Below are 21,789 nucleotides of genomic sequence, written 5' to 3'. Positions count from 1 at the left end.
AGGGATGAACCGGAAGTGGAAAGCAGCCATATGGAGCCCCACACGACAGGTCGCTCAAGCTACCGAAGGAGAAAGTAGATCGAGCCAACTTGCTGAACTCAAAGCTGTTCAGCTAGCCCTAGACATTGCTGAGAGAAAAAAATGGTCAAGGCTCTACCTTTACACTGATTCATGGATGGTAGCTAATGCTCTGTAGGGATGGCTAGAGAGGTGGAAAGAGGCCAGTTGGCAGCGTAGGGGAAAACCAATTTGGGCTGCTGATGAGTGGAAAGACATTGCTACCAGGGTAGGGAAACTACCTGTGAAGGTCCGCCATGTAGATGCCCATGTCCCCAAGAGCAGAGCTAATGAGGAGCACCAACACAATGAGCAGGTAGACCAGGCTGCAAAGATAGAGGTGTCAAAGATAGACCTAGATTGGGAACACAAGGGAGAGTTATTCCTAGCTCGGTTGGCCCATGATGCCTCAGGTCATCAGGGCAAAGATGCCACCTATAAGTAGGCACAAGACCGAGGGGTAGATCTAACCATGGACAATATTCCATGACTGTGAAACGTGTGCTGCCATCAAGCAAGCCAAGCGAGTGAAGCCCCTATGGTATAGTGGGTGGTGGTCCAAGTACAAGTATGAAAAAGCCTGGCAGATCGACTACATCACACTGCCCCAGACACGCCAAGGCAAGGGCTACGTGCTCACAATAGTAAAAGCCACCACTAGATAGTTAGAAACCTACCCTGTGTCTCATGCTACTGCCCGGAACATCATCCTAGGCCTTGAAAAGCAAGTCTTGTGGAGACATGGAACCCCTGAGCAGATTGAGTCAGACAATGGGACTCATTTCAAGAACAGCCTTATCAACACCTGGGCTAGAGAACATGGCATTGAGTGGGTGTACCATATTCCCTACCATGCACCAGCTGCAGGGAAAGTAGAAAAGTACAATGGACTACTAAAAACCCAGCTGAAAGCCTTGAGTGAGAAATCTTTCAAAAATTGGGAGCAGCATTTAGCAAAAGCTACCTGGTTAGTTAACACCCGGGGTTCCACCAACCGAGCAGGTCCTGCCCAGTCTGAGTCCCTGAATGTAATAGATGGAGATAAAGTCCCAGTGGTACATGTCAGAGGTTTGTTAGAGAAGACAGTTTGGATCAATTCTGCCTCGAGTACAGACAAACCCATCCGTGGGGTTGTCTTTGCTCAAGGACCAAGTTGCATATGGTGGATAATGCAAAGAGATAGAACGACACAGTGTGTACCTCAGAGAGATGTGACTGTAGAGTGAGAGTGATGTGCAGATACCACTGTTTGCTTTGTTATTGCCATTGTCTGTACACTAAACCGTATAGACATGAGATAAGAAGAAATTATTCAACGATATGGGGATAAGGGGTGGAAAGTCCTAGGGTGATGTTAGGATGCTGTTATCCCCATTGGTGTGTGTAATTTATGCTGGATATTATGTTCTGTGCCTTTAAGACTGGCTCTGCAGAGTGGTTTGGGCCTCTTATCAGCTACTCGGCAGGACATGCAGATAGTACACTACATAGTGCTGCCTTTTTGCTTTTTGCCCTGCTTTTCACTCTGCTCTTGCTTCTGCTCTGCTTCTGCTTTGCTTCTGCTTGCTCTTGCTTCTTTCCTCTGCTCATTAGTTAATTTAGCTAAACAGTCCAAATTCCTTCCTGGACTGTTTCTCCTTTCCTGTTTGGACCTACTGACCTGCTCCGGGCTGGGACCTGGGAAACACCGAGAGAGAGTTTGCATTTTGTGGCTGCAGCAGCTGCCCCAGCGCCAGAGGGACTGATAACAGAGCAAACACCCCAGGAGAGACTTTCTGAATGTGTCATTTTTTTTCAGAGTGGTGAAAGAGCTGTGTCATCCAGTATTGTTCATTTTGTGTGTTGGGGGTGCTGTGCTTGTCAAATAAACAGGTTCTTTCCACTTCTCTCCGAGGAATTCTTCCCGAACCGGTTGGGGGGAGGGGCTGTGTCTGTTTGTTTTCTGGAGGGCCCCCTTTTTGGGGATTCTCTCCCATATTTGCCCTAAACTAGGACACAGAGGTAGTTTGCGCTGTTGAAGGAAATCTGCTTTACCTTGAATATGTTTCTACGTTTATTAATTCATAAAAGTTTTGCAGACATCTTTTGATAAAAGCCAGAACAATGTCTTCATACTATGACAGTGAACATCAAATACCTTAGTAAGTCAGCCTTATTTATTAGTCACCTGAGTTCTGAACAAACCATGGAAATGGGAAAAGTGTTCATTTTTATTTTATCTCCTAGGAGACCTCCTGGTCTCTGAGGGTTTTTTTTATGTCATTCTTAGCACTTAACTGTAGAGATAAAAGTTGGTAGGAATGAGCTGTTGCCTCAAAGTATGTGTTGTGTCTTACCTTACTCAAACTCAATTGCATCAAGTAGGATTTGCCAAGTGCACTCCAACTGGGTGTACTTCTTGTGTCAGACCTTTTTCAGCACGGTTCTGTTCAACGCAAATGTATATTGTCCTTTTTTCAAGGCAAATGTTCTCCAGTTATCCTACTACAACTGTACTTCCAGCACGACGTGCTCAGACTCCTCCAATATCTTCTTTACCAACATCTCCTTCAGATGAAGTTGGAAGGAGACAAAGTTTGACCTCTCCAGATTCCCAGTCTGCAAGGCCTGCCAATCGCACAGGTAAACTTGTCAGTGGAGTAGAAATGGGGACAAGTTAGGAAAGTCACAGGAGCTCAGGGGGCATATTTTCAGAGATGGAAACCCAACAGAGGTTCTTGTTAAGGCAAACGAACATGCTAAGCATTGTTGAAAATCTTTTAGTCACTGTCTTAGGAAAAAAAGAAACAGATTATTTTGCTGTAGGCTTTATCAAGCAAACAAAATGAGTTTTTAAAAGCTGTGGATTGGATTCAAAAGCAGTAATGAAGTTTGATTGGTAACTGCTTCAAAATGTTTATCTGATTTGGGCTTGTTTACTTGGTTGTGTGCTGCTGTTGAGTCCAGTAATTTTCTAGCTTTTGTTAGATCACATACCACACAGAAAACAAGAATTGATGTATTTTATAGTACATTCACCACTACTATTTATTCTTGCCCTTATATATGTGCTATTAATTGGGGTGTTTCGTGATTCATGTGTTGCATAGCAACTGATCCCCTCTGTTTAATGTCTCTTTTTTTTCCTTTTAATGATGAGATGACTTGCTTCTAGTTGCGTTAGTGTCTTTACAACAGTGTTTGTTAGTGCATTTTTGTCTTCACTGATCAGACATCAATTTTATGGCAAATCAGAAAGAAACTGTGGGTTTGGGGCAGTAACTGACATCTTTAGAGTCCCTTGAATGACTTGCACAGAAACCCAGCCATCATCCACTAAGAGGTTTTTCAGATACATTCCGAGTTCAGCTGAGGCCTTTTTCTGTACCTTAAGGGGAATGTATAATGATCTCACCACTTGGGAATCTCTGATTTGGACAAGGATAACTTTACCTAGGCTACCTTAAATATGGATCAAATAGATAATTTGATACAGTTCAAAATGAAAACAATAGAAATTGCTTAAATAGTTTTTTGCATAACATCAGTGAACATAATCTGTGTTACAAAGAAGAATGAACCCTATCTGGTTTTGTTACAGAAAGTGTCTTATTTTGTGGAAAGTGAGAGAACAGTTGGGAGTAATTATTTCCTTAGTTCAAGCTGATATATCAAAGTAAGGTGTAGTAAAGTAACACTAGAGGAAGATTTATGTGCTTTACAGTTATCATTTTCTGTCTTTTAAGCTTTGTCTGATCCAAGCAGCCGACTTTCAACATCCCCTCCTCCTCCTGCCATTGCTGTTCCGTTGCTAGAAATGGGGTTCTCCCTCAGGCAAATTGCAAAAGCTATGGAAGCTACAGGTAATCTATAGCTATAATATCAGTTTAACTTGATACACGTGAAACACTTGTTTTCCAGTAAAATACTTAAATTTTAAATTTTATAACCATTTCTGTGGAAAAACAGATTGCTTTTTTTGTAGCCATCAGTGGTAAAATACAGTTCCAAAGTGTGGTTTTCCTGCTTTCAGGTGCCAGAGGAGAAGCAGATGCACAGAACATCACAGTGCTGGCCATGTGGATGATCGAGCACCCTGGAAATGAAGATGATGAGGAGCCTCAGTCAGAGGGGACTGTAGAGTCACGGCATGGAGCAATCGTCTCTGGCAGCGGTGGGAAATCTGGGGATCATTGCTATTTGCAGTCTCCAGGTGATATCCCTTCTGCTGATGCCCCTGAAATGGAGGAAGGCTTTAGTGAGAGGTAGAAGAATTTTCTCATAATTGCTTGTAATCTGTTTCCTGAAACTGGAAATCTCACAAATTCATTGTTGCTGACGGAGAGTTACTTTGTAATGCAGCTTTTGAATTTTATTACAGCATGAGCAGAAGCAAATTAAATTAGGTGTACATGATAGATTTATTTTCCTGTATTGTTTGCATGCAGAACTGGGGAAGAATGTAACTGAACATGTTTTCTTCATAACAAAAAAAGAAAAGAATGGAAAAAAAATGAGGGCTGATAGTATAGTTGTATTTTAGCTAAAAGACCAAGTAATAAAGCAAAATTCCATTAAATTCATGTTTTGCCAAATTCACTTGTTAGGCCAAGGGCAAATTGACTCAGCAACAACAGAGATGATTTTATTTCTTCAAAAGAGGAGAAAAAACTAATTCAAGCTGATTAATTAACTATTCAAGCTACTAATTAACATAGTGTAGAATGAGTGCTCTCTCAAAATTTCTGCTGTGGTTAGGCCCTCTGGAAGATCAAATAGGTGTTGACTTTGCTGCATCTGATTTGTTTGAGGTAACTCTTACAGTCAAAACAGTATATACGTGCTCCTTGAAACTGAAGATTCTTGAATTCCATTTTTTTCTTCTGTTAAAGAAAGGAAAATTGCTAATAAATATGACATAGTTACTGTATGTGGTTGTTTAAAACTTGGTTTAATTGACGTGTAAATTCCAAATTCCTGTAGCCCTGATAATCTGGATCATGTGGATAATGCAGCTGCAGCGAGTGGCCCTCCCTCTCGAAGTCGGTCAGCTGTCACACGGAGGCACAAATTTGATTTAGCTGCCCGAACGTTGCTGGCACGTGCTGGTAAGGGACTGAAAGAATTCCAAGGGCTTTGCTTATCCAGGAAATGAATAGGAAGGGGAGTGGACTTTGCATGACATTTAGAAAACTCCTTCTCGTATGTGTGCCAATGTATATTTAAGAGTTTTATGTGGTGATAAGTAGATTTTTCAGCAGAGGAGTTAAAAAAGAAATTGAAAGTATGGCCAGCTCTCTGCCATGGAAAATAAAAGTCCTGCTTTCCTGTTTCTCTCTTTTCCCACCTTGAGCGGGATTGTACCGCTCAGTGCAGGCCCACAGGAACCAGAGCCGCAGGGAAGGGATCTCCTTGCAGCAAGATCCAGGGGCACTGTATGACTTCAACTTGGATGAGGAGTTGGAGATTGACCTTGATGATGAAGCCATGGAAGCTATGTTTGGGCAAGACCTGGCTAGTGATAATGATATTCTGGGAATGTGGATCCCAGAGGTACTGGATTGGCCTACCTGGGTGTGTGTGACTGCAGCAGGGGCTGCTTTAACTTACTGCTTTTTGCATGCTTGTATCTTCAAGTTTAAAGCAACATGTGTGTTTAGAGCCTCTTTGAAAGTATCTTACTAAGTGCCAGCAGTGCTTAAAATTGTCTTGTATTCTGTAGCATCATTTCTAGATTAAGAATAGTGATTTCTTGTGTTTCTTGCTCTGCATTTCCACATTTAGTTTTCTTCTCCCTCCCCTGAAAGTTTAGAACAGAACTCATATAGTTGTTCTAATAATACCAATAAGAAATCAAGTAGGTGTTCCTAGATGGTTTAGTTGTGTGAGATAACAAGCAGGTTATAAATGTTTCTTCTCCTGCTACTGCTAATAGTATCTAATCTCTAGCAACATAATTTGCACTTCAGTCAGTTTTTCTTGTGTCATGTAGTCCATTCTCTGGGAAGGATGTGGTGACAGTCCTTGCTGAATTTTTCTGTAGAGCACTAAATAAACTATTGAGTTGGAAAACAAAGATAATAACAGCACTTTGGTAATCTTTGGATTATCCCTGTCAGACTAGACAATCAACCCGTAAGACTCAGCTTTTCATCTCCTAGTTATGATGCTACCTAGCTTTGGTATGGAAGCAAGTTGCAGGATGCATATTGAATTTTTCAGAGCACTTGTGTCACTGAAACATCTCAGTGAAATTATTGACTTAGGACAGAAGTGTAATTATGAAAAATGGACTTCACATTGAGATAAAACCTTGATATTTGCTGACACAAATGGTAATTTTTGTTGCCCAGTAAATGTAAAATCTGGTTGTCTGAAAGCAAAAAGGATTCTTTTCCTTGTTAGCTCTAGTTTCATACGACTTCTGAGGAGAACCAGATACAGACAGTGTTGAATGAGACAGTGTTACAAATAAAAAGTTACACTGTCAGGAATTCTTGAGTCAATCTAACATGAAATAGGAAATTAGCTCCTCTGAAGCTTTACTTCCAAATGTTTTCCCTGTTCTGGGATGGTCTTCATTATGTCATAAATTGTATGTTTCTGCTTTACTGTTGTACAAGTCAACCATATAAATATGACTCAGTGACAGAAATGTGCAGGTACACCCACCTAAGGATACTGGCATGTTTTATATCTAAGGTGCAGACACTTACTCTGTACAAATAACGTGTGAAAATCTTGCTCTGCAGCACGTCTGTGAATCTGAAGATAGAGAAGAAGTGGTGGTTTGTGAGCTTTGTGAATCCAGCGTGGTCAGCTTCAACCAGCACATGAAACGGAACCACCCTGGCTGTGGGCGCAGCGCCAACCGCCAGGGCTACCGCAGCAACGGCTCCTACGTGGACGGCTGGTTTGGGGGGGAGTGTGGCAGTGGGAACCCCTACTACCTCCTGTGTGGGATCTGCAGAGAGAAATACCTGGCCCTCAAGAGCAAATCTAAGATATCGGCCTCAGAAAGGTACAGAAATAGGAGACAGTGGATAAAGAAAGGAAACTAAACATGGTTACCAGCCATCAGCATTTTAGGCATTTGATTTAAGAGAGAAGAATTCCTAGCAGGATTTTCTGATACTTAAAATATTTCTCTGTATTTGACAAATGCATGTTTAGGATAAAAAGGTTGCTATGATATTTCCGGTTTCTAAATTAAGAACAAGGAATAATTTCTTGGGATGTTGCCTCCTTCTTAGTGACTTTTGAAAGCTCTTAATCAATTTTGTCTGACAATTCCAGTATTTTTTTCTATGGACTTTTTATACAGTAGTACTGCAAAGTGTGTTCCACAGACACTTTCAGAAGCCATTTTATCTGTTTCTCTGTTACTAGGCTTTTCTGGAATCATTCATAAATATATGTAGACCTAACAGTAAAGTTAGACTAAAAAGGGAACCAAATTTAAAAATTTTTTGCATATTTATAAAATATTAGAGCCACTCAGTGACTTTCTTTTTCATTTGTTCATACAGGTACAAAGGCCAGGCTCCTGATCTAATAGGTAAACAAGACAGTGTCTATGAAGGTATGTTTTTAAGTTGCATAGGATTTTGTATTTTCTAAGAGGTACTTTCATGCAAATAAACCTGAAGGTATATTTTAAAATCTCTTCCAGTTAGATACAGTATTTTACTTTTGGGGATTTATTTAGTTCAAATCAGAAAACAAAATCAATGAATTCTTTCCTCTGTCTTTCCACTGTAAGCAGCTGAAAGGGTAAGCACCTAACTTGGGGTTGATAAGGTCTTGTGAGGAGATGCTACATCCAGAACTGCACATGCAAATTCTTATGTTCAAATATCTTTCTTCAGCTGCCTTTGTTGGAGAAATTAATTAGTGTAACTTAGCATCCCAAAAGTCTGCCTTTAGTCTTGTTATTAATTTTTCTCCCTTTGTTCAAGCTGAGAGCATCCTCAGGGTGGCTTTCACTTTAAACAGATTATTTCTGATGTGTGTAGAAAACCTTTCCCAGTTGGTTCTGTGATTCTGATCCATTCTGTAGCTCCTGTGATCACATCTGTGGGATTTACCACATTTGTCTATTTGAGACTAAATGAGTGCTGCAGTACTTAGGGCAGGTCTGTCTGCTGTAGATCAAAGGTGTTTTGATTCTACTGTGAGTGGAGTGAGAGCAGAAAGATGAGTAAATATAAGCTGACTTGTGTGTAGATGGCTGGCAAGTGAAGGAAGTGTCTCACTGAATTGCAATTTAAGTGGGTTTTTTTTGTTGGTGGGGTTTTTTTTAATTCTCTGGGATGAAAAGCAAAAACCTGGGTGTTTTAACCCATGAGCTAATGTATGCTTTTTTGATAAACATGAAGACCAGGAATTTCTAACATCTGTCTTTACCATTCAGTCCTTTGAAATACAGACTTGTTACCATGATTTAAAGCATAACTGAACACCTGCACTTTTCACTTTACCCTAGGTTTTGGAGCTGTCTTGTGTTGTGTTGTATGTGATGACCCCTAATGTCTGTGTTTTTAAAGAGTAACTAGTTTGATACTTCAGAGAATCTTCCATAAAACTTTTGTGCAGTATGATGGTTAAGTTGAACAGAGAGGGCCAAGAACAGTATTTTGTTTTTCTGATTTACTTTGCTGTGTCTATGTCAACATCAGAAGCTGAGTTTTTAATTCCGCTGTGCTGTAGATTACAATACACATTTCATACCATCTACTGTTTGGGGTTTTTTAATTAATTGAAATTATTTAATATTTGAGCTTTTGTAACCAAATCTAATTATATTTCTCCAATTCTAGAAGACTGGGACATGTTAGATGTGGATGAAGATGAAAAGCTGACAGGAGAGGAGGAGTTTGAACTGTTGGCTGGGCCTCTTGGGTTAAATGATCGACGCATTGTACCTGAACCTGTTCAGTTTCCTGACAGTGACCCTCTGGGTGCTTCAGTTGCAATGGTGACAGCCACCAACAGTATGGAAGAAACACTGATGCAAATAGGTACATTTGAAATCATTTCATTTAAAGAAAGAATGATAATAATAACAGCAGCAGCCACAACAATAATGATAACAACTATCACCACCTCCTCTCCTTTTTAGTGGGGTTTTTCTAGAGGCAGGGCAGGTGCATCCTGACAGTATTTCCTGCCTGCTTCCATGAGGAAGTGGAGACCAGCTCTGAATTGTCCTTTTATTATAGGGAAATTAGAGAGAGGAGTGTGAGGCATTGTGAATTGACAGAAGGGTTGAATTTGCCAATGAAACTTGTTACCGTAGTCAAACAGTAGGTGCCAGTAACATGTTTTGCAGAACCCAATGAATGGATTTAATTTGGGACATAAGAATAGTCCCCTCTGATGGAAGAGGGAATCAGAGGAATTAAGATTGTGTCAGATTGTGTTCATGTCTCTTTGAAAATAAGGAATAAATAAATTAGGGAGTGTATTTTCCTCTCGGTTATTATTATTGGAGTTCTTTATGTATGAAATACTGAAAAAATGAGTAGCTTAGGGCAACTTTGCTTCTGTGCTTATTGCTATATATGATATGTTTTGTTTTTCTTTAAACACTAATGCAAATCATCATTATTTCCAAGGCTGTCATGGCTCAATAGAAAAAAGTTCTTCTGGCAGGATAACCTTAGGAGAGCAAGCAGCTGCCCTGGTAAATCCACATGACCGTGTCATGGCTCTCAGAAGAGTGACAGCTGCTGCCCAAGTGCTCCTGGCAAGAACAATGGTTATGAGAGCACTCTCACTTCTGTCTGTCAGGTTCGTGGCATCTTTGGCAACACTTCCACCTTTCCTTTTGTAACCAGTTACCTAGTTCTGTTCGATAACGATGCAATTTCCAACTAACTGGGAAAGCAGTTCTCGTGTCTGTACTTACATAATAGTGCTAAGAGAAAAAGTTCTGTTGACTTTATTCTTTTGAACCAAGGGTTTTATATCCGTTTCCACAGTGGTTCCAGTTGTAGCCTGGCAGCTGGCCTTGAGTCCCTGGGATTGACAGACATCCGCACTTTGGTTCGTTTGATGTGCCTGGCGGCAGCGGGAAGGGCAGGCCTGTCCACAAGCCCATCCACAGTGTCCAGTTCCACAGAGAGATCCAGGGGCATCCACAGCAAAACTAGCAAGCCCATCTCTTGCCTTGCCTACCTGAGCACTGCAGTTGGCTGCTTGGCATCAAACACTCCCAGTGCTGCAAAGCTGCTGGTGCAGTTATGTACACAGGTAGGACTTCAGTACTTCCTTGAGACTGCTGCAATTACTTGTGCTTTTACTTTCTCAGCTGAGGTGAGAGTGCTCTCACTTTGAGGATCTCTAACTTAGAGTCCTTTTTTATCGCTTTGCACAGGGCTATGTTTGATGGTTGGTAAAAGTGAAGTAACTGTATGCATCTGCTGAGTACTCTTTTCAAGTGGGGAAAATGAATGTGCTTTTTCTGTTCCTAGGGTTTTCTGTTAAGGTTTTGTTTTTTAATTGAGTTAATTCTATGCAGAGAACAGAAAAATAAAAGAAAAATAAAAGAAAAAACTGTAAAACTAAGTGCAATTTATGCAACTGGAAATGTTTCTAAATTTGACAGCTCTGTTTGTTCTGATTATTTATCATCAATTATTTCTTTTCAGAATTTGATTTCTGCAGCAACTGGTGTGAACTTGACAACAGTCGATGATCCAATTCAGAGAAAATTTTTACCGAGTTTTTTAAGAGGAATTGCAGAAGAAAACAAACTTGTCACATCTCCAAATTTTGTGGTTACTCAAGCACTAGTAGCATTGTTGGCCGACAAAGGGGCCAAACTGAGGCCAAACTATGATAAAGCTGAAATTGAAAAGAAAGGTATGATACAGCTTTGTTTTTAAATTTTAGTCATTAGATCTTCAATTCTTCATTTATATGTAAGGGAGACACTTGCTAGAATAATGTATAAAGAGATACACTTTAAAAAATGGACAAAACTTGCTTTGATCAAAGGAATGTTATGGTTTATGATACACATTTTACTTAGAAATATGGTCTTATTCTGTAATTGCATTTTCACCCCTGCAAAATATAGTTTGAACTTGTGTGTATTCAGAGCCATAGAACTGAGACATTGAGCCTGGTTATGCCACCTTGATGAAATTAAGGAAGGTAGCAGCAGATTACTACTACCCAAGTGCTGTCCTGTGTCTGAGGCAGAAATTTGTGTTGCCTGTCCTCTGAGAGGTCAGGGAGCCACAAAGAAACGGCTGTGCCACCCCCCCACCTTCCCTCCCCGGCTGGTGCTGGGGTAGAGAGGGAAGGACAGGGCAGTGACAGTGGCAGGTCTCTGTCAGAGGAGGCTTTTCCTGTTTAGAAAGCACTCGCTCTTTGACCAACCATTTTCATGTCATGGGCATAAGACTGTTTAGAATTCTGTTGTGTTAAGATGTTTGTTAATCTCTTTCTGGAAATGCTGGCTGTTGCTGCGTTCACTCATGCAGGCATCATCTCACTGTTTTGTCTAAGCAGGTTTAATTGCCCATTTGTATGCCCACCCTTGCTATGATCCCTCTGCTGTAGGCCCTCTGGAGCTGGCGAACGCGCTGGCCGCGTGCTGCCTGTCGTCGCGCCTGTCCTCGCAGCACCGGCAGTGGGCAGCGCAGCAGCTGGTGCGCACGCTGGCCGCGCACGACCGCGACAACCAGAGCGTGCCACAGACCCTCGCCGACATGGGCGGAGACCTGCGCAAGTGCTCCTTCATCAAGCTCGAGGCTCACCAGAACAGGGTAGGCGTGGCTCCCTCACTGCACCCGCTCCCTGCTCTCTTCGGCAGAGCACAGGAAAAGGAAGATAGTATCGTTTTACAGTTACGCTGACTGAAAGTATTGCCCTCAGGAAGTAATTTTTTGGAGATAAAGCTGTTGCTTGATCTGAGTTGTTGCACCTGTGATGCACAAAAATGTTCAGCTTCTTTGAGGCTTCAGTTAAGAGGGTCATGAAAATGTTGTCATGATACATAAAGTCAGCAGAATCACTCTGAATATTTCCTTAAATCTTAATTTGCATTAATTTTTCTGTCATAATAGTTAACATATTTGTGCAGTATTCTGTGCAATAGCGGCCAGTGGAGCATGGGGCTGTATGAAGTGTGGCTTCCTTATCAAGCCTGCTTAATTGCAGTAAATACTGCTGTAAAAGTAGAAAAAAAAGTCTAGTTTGATTGTTACAGGGTGTTTCAGTCGCTGTCTTACTTGTTAGTGTTTGCTTAATATTAGTGAGCAAACATACCCAAGTTGTAAATTCCAGTTTTGCCACGGTTATTTTGGTATTTGTAGGTCATGACATGTGTTTGGTGCAATAAAAAGGGACTTTTGGCAACAAGTGGGAATGATGGCACCATCAGAGTGTGGAATGTGACAAAGAAGCAATATTCATTGCAACAGACCTGTGTGCTCAACAAGCTGTAAGTTGATCCTTTACAACAGCCAGATATTTAATTTAAGCTGTAATTGTGTAAAATACTGCAGGATTGGCTGTTATCATTATCTCCTGCTCTTAAAATCTCTCATTTGTTTTCTGTTGCTGTGTTTATGGCATGCAAAATAAATAGGTTAAAACTGAAAACAGAACTAAATGTCAACCTGGTAAGAGTCTCTATAAAAAGATCATGTCAATGCTGTTTAAAAACATCCTTAATTAATTGCTATAAGAAGACATAGGTAAAATAAAAATGATATGGGACTGTCATGTAGCAGAAAAGTGAATATCTCTTCAGTTGGTTCCAGTGGACAGCTCCAGCATATAACATGATTATTGCAAGTCATTGATTCAAGTATGAAAAAAGAACTCTGACCAGTGAGATACAGGAACTAAGTGTAATTCTACATGAGCATCTTGGAAGTACTTTTTTGTCATTTGGGTGTGTCCAGAAAAGAAGAAAGCAAAAGGAAGGATTAAAATCTAATTCTTTAGTGAAACATAGTTGAACTTGGAAGAATGAAGGAACAGTAGTGAACTACTAGGTTGTTTTGTGACAATTTCTTAGTGGTTGGCTTAGTTCTTGTTTGCTTGCTGGTGTTAGATGTGGCCTTAAAAGAAACAACCAGAATGATATAACAGTCTTGTATCCTTCATTGTTCTGGTACTAAAAGCAGTAAAAAAATGTGGGCAATTAAAGGTATCTGTGGCCCTGTTAAAGTTAGGCAAAGCAGACTTTAAAATGGAATTTTAGAATAGTGTAACAAGATTGTAACAGGAGGAAGACTTTGAAGCAGAATTGATAGTAAGATGTGCCTCTTTTATTTCTTGTCCATGCTGTTGTTTCATTTTATGATTTCCCACAACATTTTGCCTTCACTGAAGATGTTAAATTTGAGATTAACTAGGTCAAGGTAAAGAGTTTCTATTCAAAACCTAATTTGAAATTTCTGGGAAATAAGTAGTATCTCATTCTGTAATTTGGAGTGGTTTTAGAGGGAATGTAGTACTCTGAGCAGAAAAACGTTATGTAAATCTGCTGCGATGGCAGGACTTGAGGTTCTTGTGCAGATATTTTATGAGTTCTAGGTTTTCCTGTCTGCTTAAAGGAAATGCCTTCCTTATTTCATTCTTTTATTCTGTTACAGAGAGGGTGACTCTGAAGAAGGGCTGGGGTCACCCAGTGACCTTAGTTTATCTCTTGTCTGTTGGAGCATCAGTGGCAAGTACCTGGCTGGAGCTACAGAAAAGATGGTGAACATCTGGCAAGTCAATGGTATGTCCTGAGTTGCCTGTGGGTGATTCCTGGTCCAGCATATAGAAATATGGGGAGCTGCCAAGTCACTGCATGTTTGTTTACCCCAGTGTTTAACTGTCCAGATTAAATGCTACCATCTCCCACAGTATCTTGTGAACATGTTTAATTTGAGAAAGGCGCTAGCCCCAACTGGATATGTGATACACATCTTCGAGAGGAAGACTTTTAATCCCTGTAATTTGTAAACTTCATTCTGTTGCTTTGCACTTAAAAAAGTCACCAGTTACTGTGCATGTGGTAATAGATAGTACCCAAGGAAAGTATAAATGTTCTGGGTACTGAAGAATTCAGCTTCCTTCCTTAACAGAACTGCCTAAATTGAATGATACGTGAGATTTGTTGCCTAGATTTTGTGTCTGCATAGATTAGTGAACCATTGCTTTGTATTCTTGTAACTATGGTGAGTTTGTAGTATGTCCTAGCTCTCAATAAGATCTCTTGATTTTTTTTTTCCCATGGATAAAAAAAAACTTTCCCGTGGAAAGTATTGTTTTCTTTATGACGATGAAGTAGTTTTAACAGACTTTTTGATCTCCTAGGAGGAAAAGGCTTATTAGATCTTCAGTCTCACTGGGTATCAGCTCTAGCCTGGCCAGAAGAAGGGCCAGCTGCAGCATGGACAGGAGATGCTCCAGAATTGTTGTTAATTGGGCGCATGGATGGATCTCTGGCTCTTATTGAAGTTGTGGATATTTCAGCCATGCACCGTCTGGAACTGGAACACTGCTACAGAAAGGATGGTAAGAGACTGCATCAGTATTTGAAATTAAAATTGTGAACACACTCCCACTTTTTATTAAGGAAGTATATAATAATTTTTGGTTATTGTTCATGGGATATGATTTCTGGTTCATGGGAGGAGAAAAGTCTGTGGGATCTTTATCTGCACCCTGATTCCCCCACAGCAGAGGCAAACAGTGGGTAGTAATCTGGTAACGTCCTGCCATTCCTTGCCCTTGTGGACCAGCAGTAGCGATCTCCTGCAGTGTCTGCTCTGTCTGCAGATGGCCTGCACAGTGTCATTTGAATACCTCAGTGATTGCCATTTTTCCTTTATAGCTTCAGTCCCAAAGGACATCAAGTAGCAGATTTTTGGTAGTATTGTGTGGTTTTGCATCTGGCTTCTTCAAGAAGCCTTACAGATATTTTTTGGCAGAATCAAGTGAAGCAATATCTACTTGCTAGGGGAGGCAAGTTGTTTTCAGAGCATTTTTAGAAGCCTATCTCAGATACGTGTATAAGATTCAATCTACCCTTTTTCTTTCGCCTGGTATAGTTCTTTTCACTATACTAGGGGTATAAATTCAGTTATTTTCTTGAAAAGAAGAATGAGAAAACTAGTGCAAAATAATCTCAACAGCTGTCATTAGTGACACTCAGTTTTATCTTATATGAGTTCAGGAAAATTTTCAGACCAGAATATGTTAAGAGACCTTGGTGATGGTGGACATTGTTATGCACTTCATAGTTTAGACAGCTGCACTGCAGAAACCTCTTTGGTTAGGATGAAGTTCAGTTTAGTTCAATGAGTGTTTGTGTTGCCTGTTCATGCAGTGTCTGTCACATGCCTGGCCTGGTTCAGTGAAGACAGACCATTTGCTGTTGGCTATTCAGATGGAAAATTGCTCCTAGGAGCAAAGGAACCAACTGAGAAAGGAGGAGTCGTTCTCATTGATGCTCATAAGGTAGAGCTGGTCTTTCTTAAACTAATGTAGACTTTTTGTAGGTAAAAATTTTATTTGTAGGTAAAATCTGTTTAAGCTGTTCTCTCTATTTGAAAGCTATTTATAAAGACAAGTGAATGTTACTTTAAAAATTCGCATCTATTTCCGATACACGTATTAACATAATGTACTCTAAAGAAACAGTCTACCAAATTTAAAAAAAGAAAAGGAAAGATAAAGTTGATTCCCTCTTTGCTATCAGACACTGTGAAGTGTATGTACATACAGTGATGGAAGTGAATTAAGCACACAGCTGTGCATTGACTGGGCTTAAAGGACTAATTGTTTTACTTGCTAAGAGTATTCATAATAAATTTTAATTTTGATTATGTCACATGTTTTTGTTTAGCTTCCTGTGCAAAGCAAAAGGTGTTTTTCTAAATATGCAGTTGCAAAGGTTTAGAACCTCTGCTTAGCCAGAATGTAATAATGAGTCATTAATAGTCCATTAATGATTTGTTAGGCTAAGAGCAGAATTCCTCAAATTTAGGTGTAGTGAGAGCATCTTGATTGCTTCCAAGAGCTGCTCTGGTTGTGTGAAGCAGGGCAGTCCCACACTGTGGCAATAAATCTGTACTTGCCTTCTTGCTATGGGCTGTCTTCCTTTCCTACCTCAGACTCAAAGCTATTTCTGGGGAAAAATAATCAAGAAGGGTTTGCAGTAAAAAGAAAACATCTTTTTCTATGTTTCCCATTTAGTTTCTTTCAGCAAACATTTTGAAGTCTTTTTAATTTGATAGTTCTGAAATGCAACATTATGACTTTATAATTGCAAAACGCTATCTGTGATTTAGATGAGAAGAAAGTACTTTTGTTATTAGTAATTCCAAGTTGCATTAGCTCTGAGAGTTAAATTTCCTCCTCATTATTGTATTACTTCATAGCAACTTTTCATTTTTTAAAATCCAACAGGACACGGTTGTTAGTATGAAGTGGGATCCAACTGGGAAGATTCTACTGACCTGTGCCAAAGAGGAAACAGTGAAGCTCTGGGGGTGTCTGGGAGGGTGCTGGAGGCGCCTGCACTCCCTGTCCCACCCTGCCCTGGTGAATGGCATTGCTTGGTGTGCTCTGCCAGGGAAAGGACCCAAGGCCCAGCTCCTGTTAGCTACGTGAGTCATTGCTTTGTTGTTGTTTCTGTAGGTCTTTTGCTGGAGTTTTCGACCAGTCTGTAGTGTCAGTAGCAAATAAAAGGGTTTGTTTTTTTAAAAAACATATTCTTTCAGTAAGTTACTTGTCATGAGATTCATGAAGTTCTTGAATTCAGACAGAAAGAGGGACCGAGGTTGTGTTACCAGCTGTTTTCTCCATGACCTATGGTGCTAGTCCTGCTTGGATTTTTTTTGGTTCATCCAAATTTTTTTTCTGAGAAAAACTTTTAGTAGAAATGGAAAAGCTACTGTGTGTGAGGAATAGGAAAAATGCATTTACCCATTGGGAACAGGCCCTTCTACTTTAGATTGATTGATGCAATGTGGTTGTATAGGAAGGTCGTGAAGACTACTAGTCTGTGAGTTCGTACCAGACACCTGATATTTTGTTAGTTAATATTTTTACTTTGTTTTTCTAATGTCACTCGACATGCTTTAGGGGATGCCACAATGGTTTGGTGTGTGTCTGGACTGTTCCCCAGGACATAATAATCACATTGCAGTCCAGCTCAGCTTGCTCAGAAGGATGGTGGGAGCAAGAAACAAGCGCCAAGGTAAAAGGACAAAACTTGGTGTGTAAGAAATTCTCTTTGCTTGTTGTGAAGTTGAAAGAGGAGAAGAATACGAATGAGTTACTTGAATCTCAAAGTTTCCTGAGAGAGGAAATCTGGTAAAAAAAGTTTACGCTGCATTTGTGTATGTGTAGGCAGTTTCAGAACAGGAAATTGAAACATTTATTTACGATTAAGGCTGAAGATTATATTTTGGTTTGTTTTCTTTCCTTTAAAAGTTGATCAGTTTATCCTAAAATTTAGTGAGAGTTAAAAGTTTTTTGTAGATAAAGAGTGAAGATTATTTTCACCCTACATAAATTGTAATGTGGTCTTTGATGTTGATGGCTTTTTGTAAGGGGAAGAAAGCTGATAATGTGATCAAGTTATCTATAAAATATTGTCATGGGCCTGGGTGTTTTTAAGTTATTAGTGGAACTTTGCTCTGTGTGTGTACGATTAGTATATGTTGCAGAATACAGACATGTCATGCTACTCCATTTCCTGGAAGCAGTGCAGCGTTCCATAAATGTGTGATTGCTTGCAGGATGGATACAGGAAAGCAGTGGAAGTGAAGTGTGTGTTCCAGCTGAGAGGACACATCACTCCTGTCCGCACTGTTGCTTTTAGTCCTGATGGGCTGGCATTGGTGTCTGGGGGCCTTGGTGGCCTCATGAATATCTGGTCTTTACGGGTAAGATCATCTTTGGTGTGGCTTGATTCTCGTTCTTAGTTAGAGTATGTGAACTGGTCAAGGTATCAAACCAACTTCCAACTCCCCACATGTTAGATACATTAGAGAAAATGCGGTGTAAAATAGTGTGATAACATCATAAATAATAAAATATAAATTGAAATTGTACTTAGCATTGAAGTACTTTATGGTTCAGTATTGATTGATTCTGTAGCGTTGGTCATGTTAGTTAGGCTTTGCAGAACCAGCTGCTTTTGTTATAGTTTAGAACAATATTCTCTTATGTTGAGGACTCTAATTTAAAGAGCTGGATAATGTGGGTTATCAAACACTTTTAAATCCTTAGTTATATTATCTCCTTAATATGATGAAAATGAGGGTTTCTGCTTTTAGGTTAAGCAGTTCAGTTTTTAGGTAGTAATTGAAAGCTTGTGAGAGTATCATCCCTTAGGAATGTGTATGCACTTGAACAGAACTGTAGCTCTTTTTGCCCCTGACTCCAAGCCCTTCTCTCCCTAGGACGGTTCAGTATTGCAGAGTGTTGTGATAGGGTCTGGAGCTATCCAGACTGCCGTGTGGATCCCTGAGGTTGGAGTTGCTGCCTGCTCTAACAGATCAAAGGTGAGACAGAAATGTTTGAACTTGTGTGTTTTCTGGCCCCTATGGAAACCAAGATGGTTGGTAATAAATCAGTGGAGCTGAATGATCCTGCTGAGTGAATTTTTATTTCTAATGTGACTAACATGACTGCTGTTGAACAGGACGTGTTGGTGGTGAACTGCACTTCAGAGTGGATCTCTTCCAATCACGTGCTGGCAACGTGCAGGACTGCACTGAAGCAGCAGGGAGTTCTGGGCTTGAACATGGCCCCGTGCATGCGCGCATTCCTGGAGCGCCTGCCCGTGATGTTGCAGGAGCAGTACACCTATGAGAAGGTAGGAGAAGCACAAATATTTATTAGCAGTCATGGCTGACACGAGTTCACTGTTCAGATCTCAGCTGCTTTCAGTCTTTCACCAGAGAACCCAGAAGACTTTCCTACATTCTACTTGAAATATCTTTCACTATTTTCAAAGCTAGTAGTCTCCTAATTTGAAAATATTTAAAATATTAGAAAAACTTTATTTAAGCATTGGAGGAAGGTACTGTTCTACAGGACTAGCTTTTAAGGACTTGTATTTTGAAGTGATTGGTGTATGTTTCTAACTGGGTGTTCCCTTTTCCTCCCTGCCGCCCTGCAGCCCCACGTAGTGTGTGGGGACCAGCTGGTTCACAGCCCCTACATGCAATGCTTGGCATCCCTGGCCGTGGGGCTGCACCTGGACCAGCTGCTCTGCACCCCCCCAGTGCCCCCTCACCACCAGAGCTGCCTACCTGACCCCTCTGCCTGGAACCCCACGGAATGGGCCTGGCTCGAGTGCTTCTCCACTACCATAAAAGCTGCTGAAGCCCTGGCCAAGGGAGCTCAGTTCCCAGAGTCCTTCACTGTCCCAGACCTGGAGCCTGTTCCAGAGGATGAGCTTACTCTCCTGATGGTAAAAGTTGATGTCTTGTCTTAACAGCCAAGTGTGTTGTTACTGAGCACACAGTATGATGCAGTGAAATCTTTGAACTGTAAACACTTATATTTAGTAACATAAGCACCAGCAATAAGTTTATTTTTTAATCAACTGGTTAGAATATACTGTTAAGATTGCTCTGTGTGTTTGTGTGTGTAATGAGTGCAAGTCAGTTGCACAGTAAAATACAAAACAACCCAAAACTATGACAGTAATTTTCATGTGTGATAGGAAGAAATGTAGAGCTTTATAGTGCTATTTTAAGAGTAACATTTTGTCACATTCTCACACTGAATTATTTTGCTAGTGTCAATTTTCTTCATGACTTGTTATATAAACCAAACCAGAAATTTTTTATTATTAATTTTTTTATAAGCAAGTTTATAACATTTCAAGCTAGTGTTTGCAATTGAAACTTCAAAAAGCCCTATGCATCGGTAAGTAGAAAAAGATAACTTCATCATTAATTTAGTTTTTCTTTCATTGATTTGCATTGCAAGTCGTGGATAACAGTGTCATTGGATAACATGTCATGCTAGTCTGCATGCATTTTTGTTTAGAATGATTTAAATATTGTTCTTAGGAAAATATATATTGTATAACTGAAAAAGACTGTGCTTCTCTTGTGCTGAACATGGTAAATGTGGCTTTTGCTGTGTAGGATAACAGTAAGTGGATCAATGGCATGGATGAACAGATCATGTCTTGGGCAACATCAAGGCCAGAGGTCAGTAAAATAGATGGCTTGGAGGGTTTGGGGTGTTTTGGAGGGGTTTTTATTCTTTTGAAATGTGGCAGGGTGTTGAAAGTGCACTTGTTCTAAAGCCTTCTTTCATGGTTTTCCCTAGGATTGGCACTTAGGAGGCAAATGTGACGTGTACCTGTGGGGAGCAGGACGGCACGGGCAGCTGGCAGAGGCTGGCAGAAATGTCATGATCCCCGTGGCAGCACCTTCGTTCTCCCAGGCCCAGCAGGTGATCACTTAGAACCAGTCACGATTTCATCATTTGCCATCTGTTGTTTGTACAGCTTGTCAAAATCCCTCTCTAAATGTGTTTTCAATTTGTTGTTTGAATTAACTCTAAGTATCTCAAAACATGGGTTTCACTAGAAAGGAAATCTTATATTATTTAACAAATTCAAACCCAGAAGCCACTGAAATCTGACAACACGGAATTATTTTAGATGAGCATGATTTTAAAATACCTGCGCAACTTTCACGTGATGCCTGTGGCAGTTAGGCTTTCTGAAATAGCATTGACTTGATGGAATATTGTCTTGATATAATTGCAAAGCAAACAAATTAGAAGGAAATGGTGCACTGTAATGCAAGTATTGCAACATTGCTTCATTTAGCATATACTTTATTAACATTCCTTCATGTCTTTCTAACCTAGGTGGTTTGTGGTCAGAATTGTACTTTTGTCATCCAAGCCAATGGCACAGTTTTGGCTTGTGGTGAAGGGAGCTATGGGCGACTGGGACAAGGAAATTCTGATGATCTTCATGTCTTAACTGTCATTTCAGCCCTGCAAGGTAAATTTGAGAGGAATCCAGTGATGGAGCATAAATAAGCATTTTGGTAGTTAGTATAATTGTTTCTAACAAAACAATTCTGATGCTCTTCTGTAGATTTACTCGTCAAAATATTGTAGTTTCTAATTTAAAATTTGAACAAATTAACAAGATCTTCATATTTCCTTAAGATTTAAACAGTATGTTAAAATTCTTTAATTTTAGGAAGGCTTCAGGGAAAACTGTCTGCTCAAATTAGGAACATTTAATTTCAGTACTAATGGCAGGATAGAAGCGTGAGTTCTCCATAAGAAAACAAAGATTTTGTTTGAATTCAAAGTAAATTAATTGCTATAAAAAGAAGCCTTACTGTGGTTTGTTCCTTTCCCCAGACCTGATTGGCTGCCACAAAGCACCCATGGATAAATGTGTGTAAGAGTTTGCTATAGGCGATGCTAAGCTTTGTTTTCTCCCTTGTCTTCGCTAGGCTTTGTTGTGACACAGCTGGTGACCTCCTGTGGGTCTGATGGACATTCCATGGCTTTGACAGAAAGCGGGGAAGTCTTCAGCTGGGGAGATGGGGACTATGGCAAGCTGGGCCATGGGAACAGTGACAGGCAGCGCAGGCCCAGGCAGATTGAGGCTCTGCAGGGAGAAGAAGTCGTGCAGGTTTCAAAATATTTCTTTCTCCTTCCAGCTGCAGGCCTGGGAACCCAGTGCTGTAGAACTGCATGAAAACAGGCAACTTTTTAATTCTCTGGGCCTTATGAACC

At 40.4% G+C, this 21,789-nt stretch overlaps 1 protein-coding gene across 9 annotated transcripts in view; it reads left to right on the top strand.

Moving 5' to 3' along the window:
- The window catches only part of HERC1 (HECT and RLD domain containing E3 ubiquitin protein ligase family member 1), an 88,151-nt gene that overhangs the window by 56,664 nt on the left and 9,698 nt on the right, over positions 1-21,789 (top strand). For 6 of the 9 annotated variants that reach the window (XM_059857844.1, XM_059857847.1, XM_059857841.1 and 3 more), the window contains exons 40-65: positions 2,519-2,679; positions 3,783-3,899; positions 4,070-4,301; positions 5,020-5,144; positions 5,390-5,610; positions 6,789-7,057; positions 7,566-7,618; positions 8,856-9,056; positions 9,654-9,828; positions 10,020-10,290; positions 10,689-10,902; positions 11,557-11,813; positions 12,363-12,490; positions 13,653-13,780; positions 14,362-14,562; positions 15,377-15,507; positions 16,459-16,658; positions 17,137-17,251; positions 17,796-17,942; positions 18,462-18,563; positions 18,704-18,877; positions 19,184-19,477; positions 20,163-20,228; positions 20,350-20,475; positions 20,899-21,037; positions 21,504-21,685. In XM_059857844.1, coding sequence (XP_059713827.1) covers positions 2,519-2,679; positions 3,783-3,899; positions 4,070-4,301; positions 5,020-5,144; positions 5,390-5,610; positions 6,789-7,057; positions 7,566-7,618; positions 8,856-9,056; positions 9,654-9,828; positions 10,020-10,290; positions 10,689-10,902; positions 11,557-11,813; positions 12,363-12,490; positions 13,653-13,780; positions 14,362-14,562; positions 15,377-15,507; positions 16,459-16,658; positions 17,137-17,251; positions 17,796-17,942; positions 18,462-18,563; positions 18,704-18,877; positions 19,184-19,477; positions 20,163-20,228; positions 20,350-20,475; positions 20,899-21,037; positions 21,504-21,685 — 4,429 coding nt within the window. The remainder of the gene's footprint in view (positions 1-2,518; positions 2,680-3,782; positions 3,900-4,069; positions 4,302-5,019; positions 5,145-5,389; positions 5,611-6,788; positions 7,058-7,565; positions 7,619-8,855; positions 9,057-9,653; positions 9,829-10,019; positions 10,291-10,688; positions 10,903-11,556; positions 11,814-12,362; positions 12,491-13,652; positions 13,781-14,361; positions 14,563-15,376; positions 15,508-16,458; positions 16,659-17,136; positions 17,252-17,795; positions 17,943-18,461; positions 18,564-18,703; positions 18,878-19,183; positions 19,478-20,162; positions 20,229-20,349; positions 20,476-20,898; positions 21,038-21,503; positions 21,686-21,789) is intronic. The other 3 variants (XM_059857846.1, XM_059857845.1, XM_059857848.1) reach the window with 3 other exon arrangements.

The sequence above is a fragment of the Haemorhous mexicanus genome, chromosome 13 (assembly GCF_027477595.1).
Source record: "Haemorhous mexicanus isolate bHaeMex1 chromosome 13, bHaeMex1.pri, whole genome shotgun sequence".
Taxonomy (NCBI): domain Eukaryota; kingdom Metazoa; phylum Chordata; class Aves; order Passeriformes; family Fringillidae; genus Haemorhous; species Haemorhous mexicanus.
Note: the sequence above shows the minus strand (reverse complement) of the source record. Positions and strands in the feature narration are given on the sequence as shown.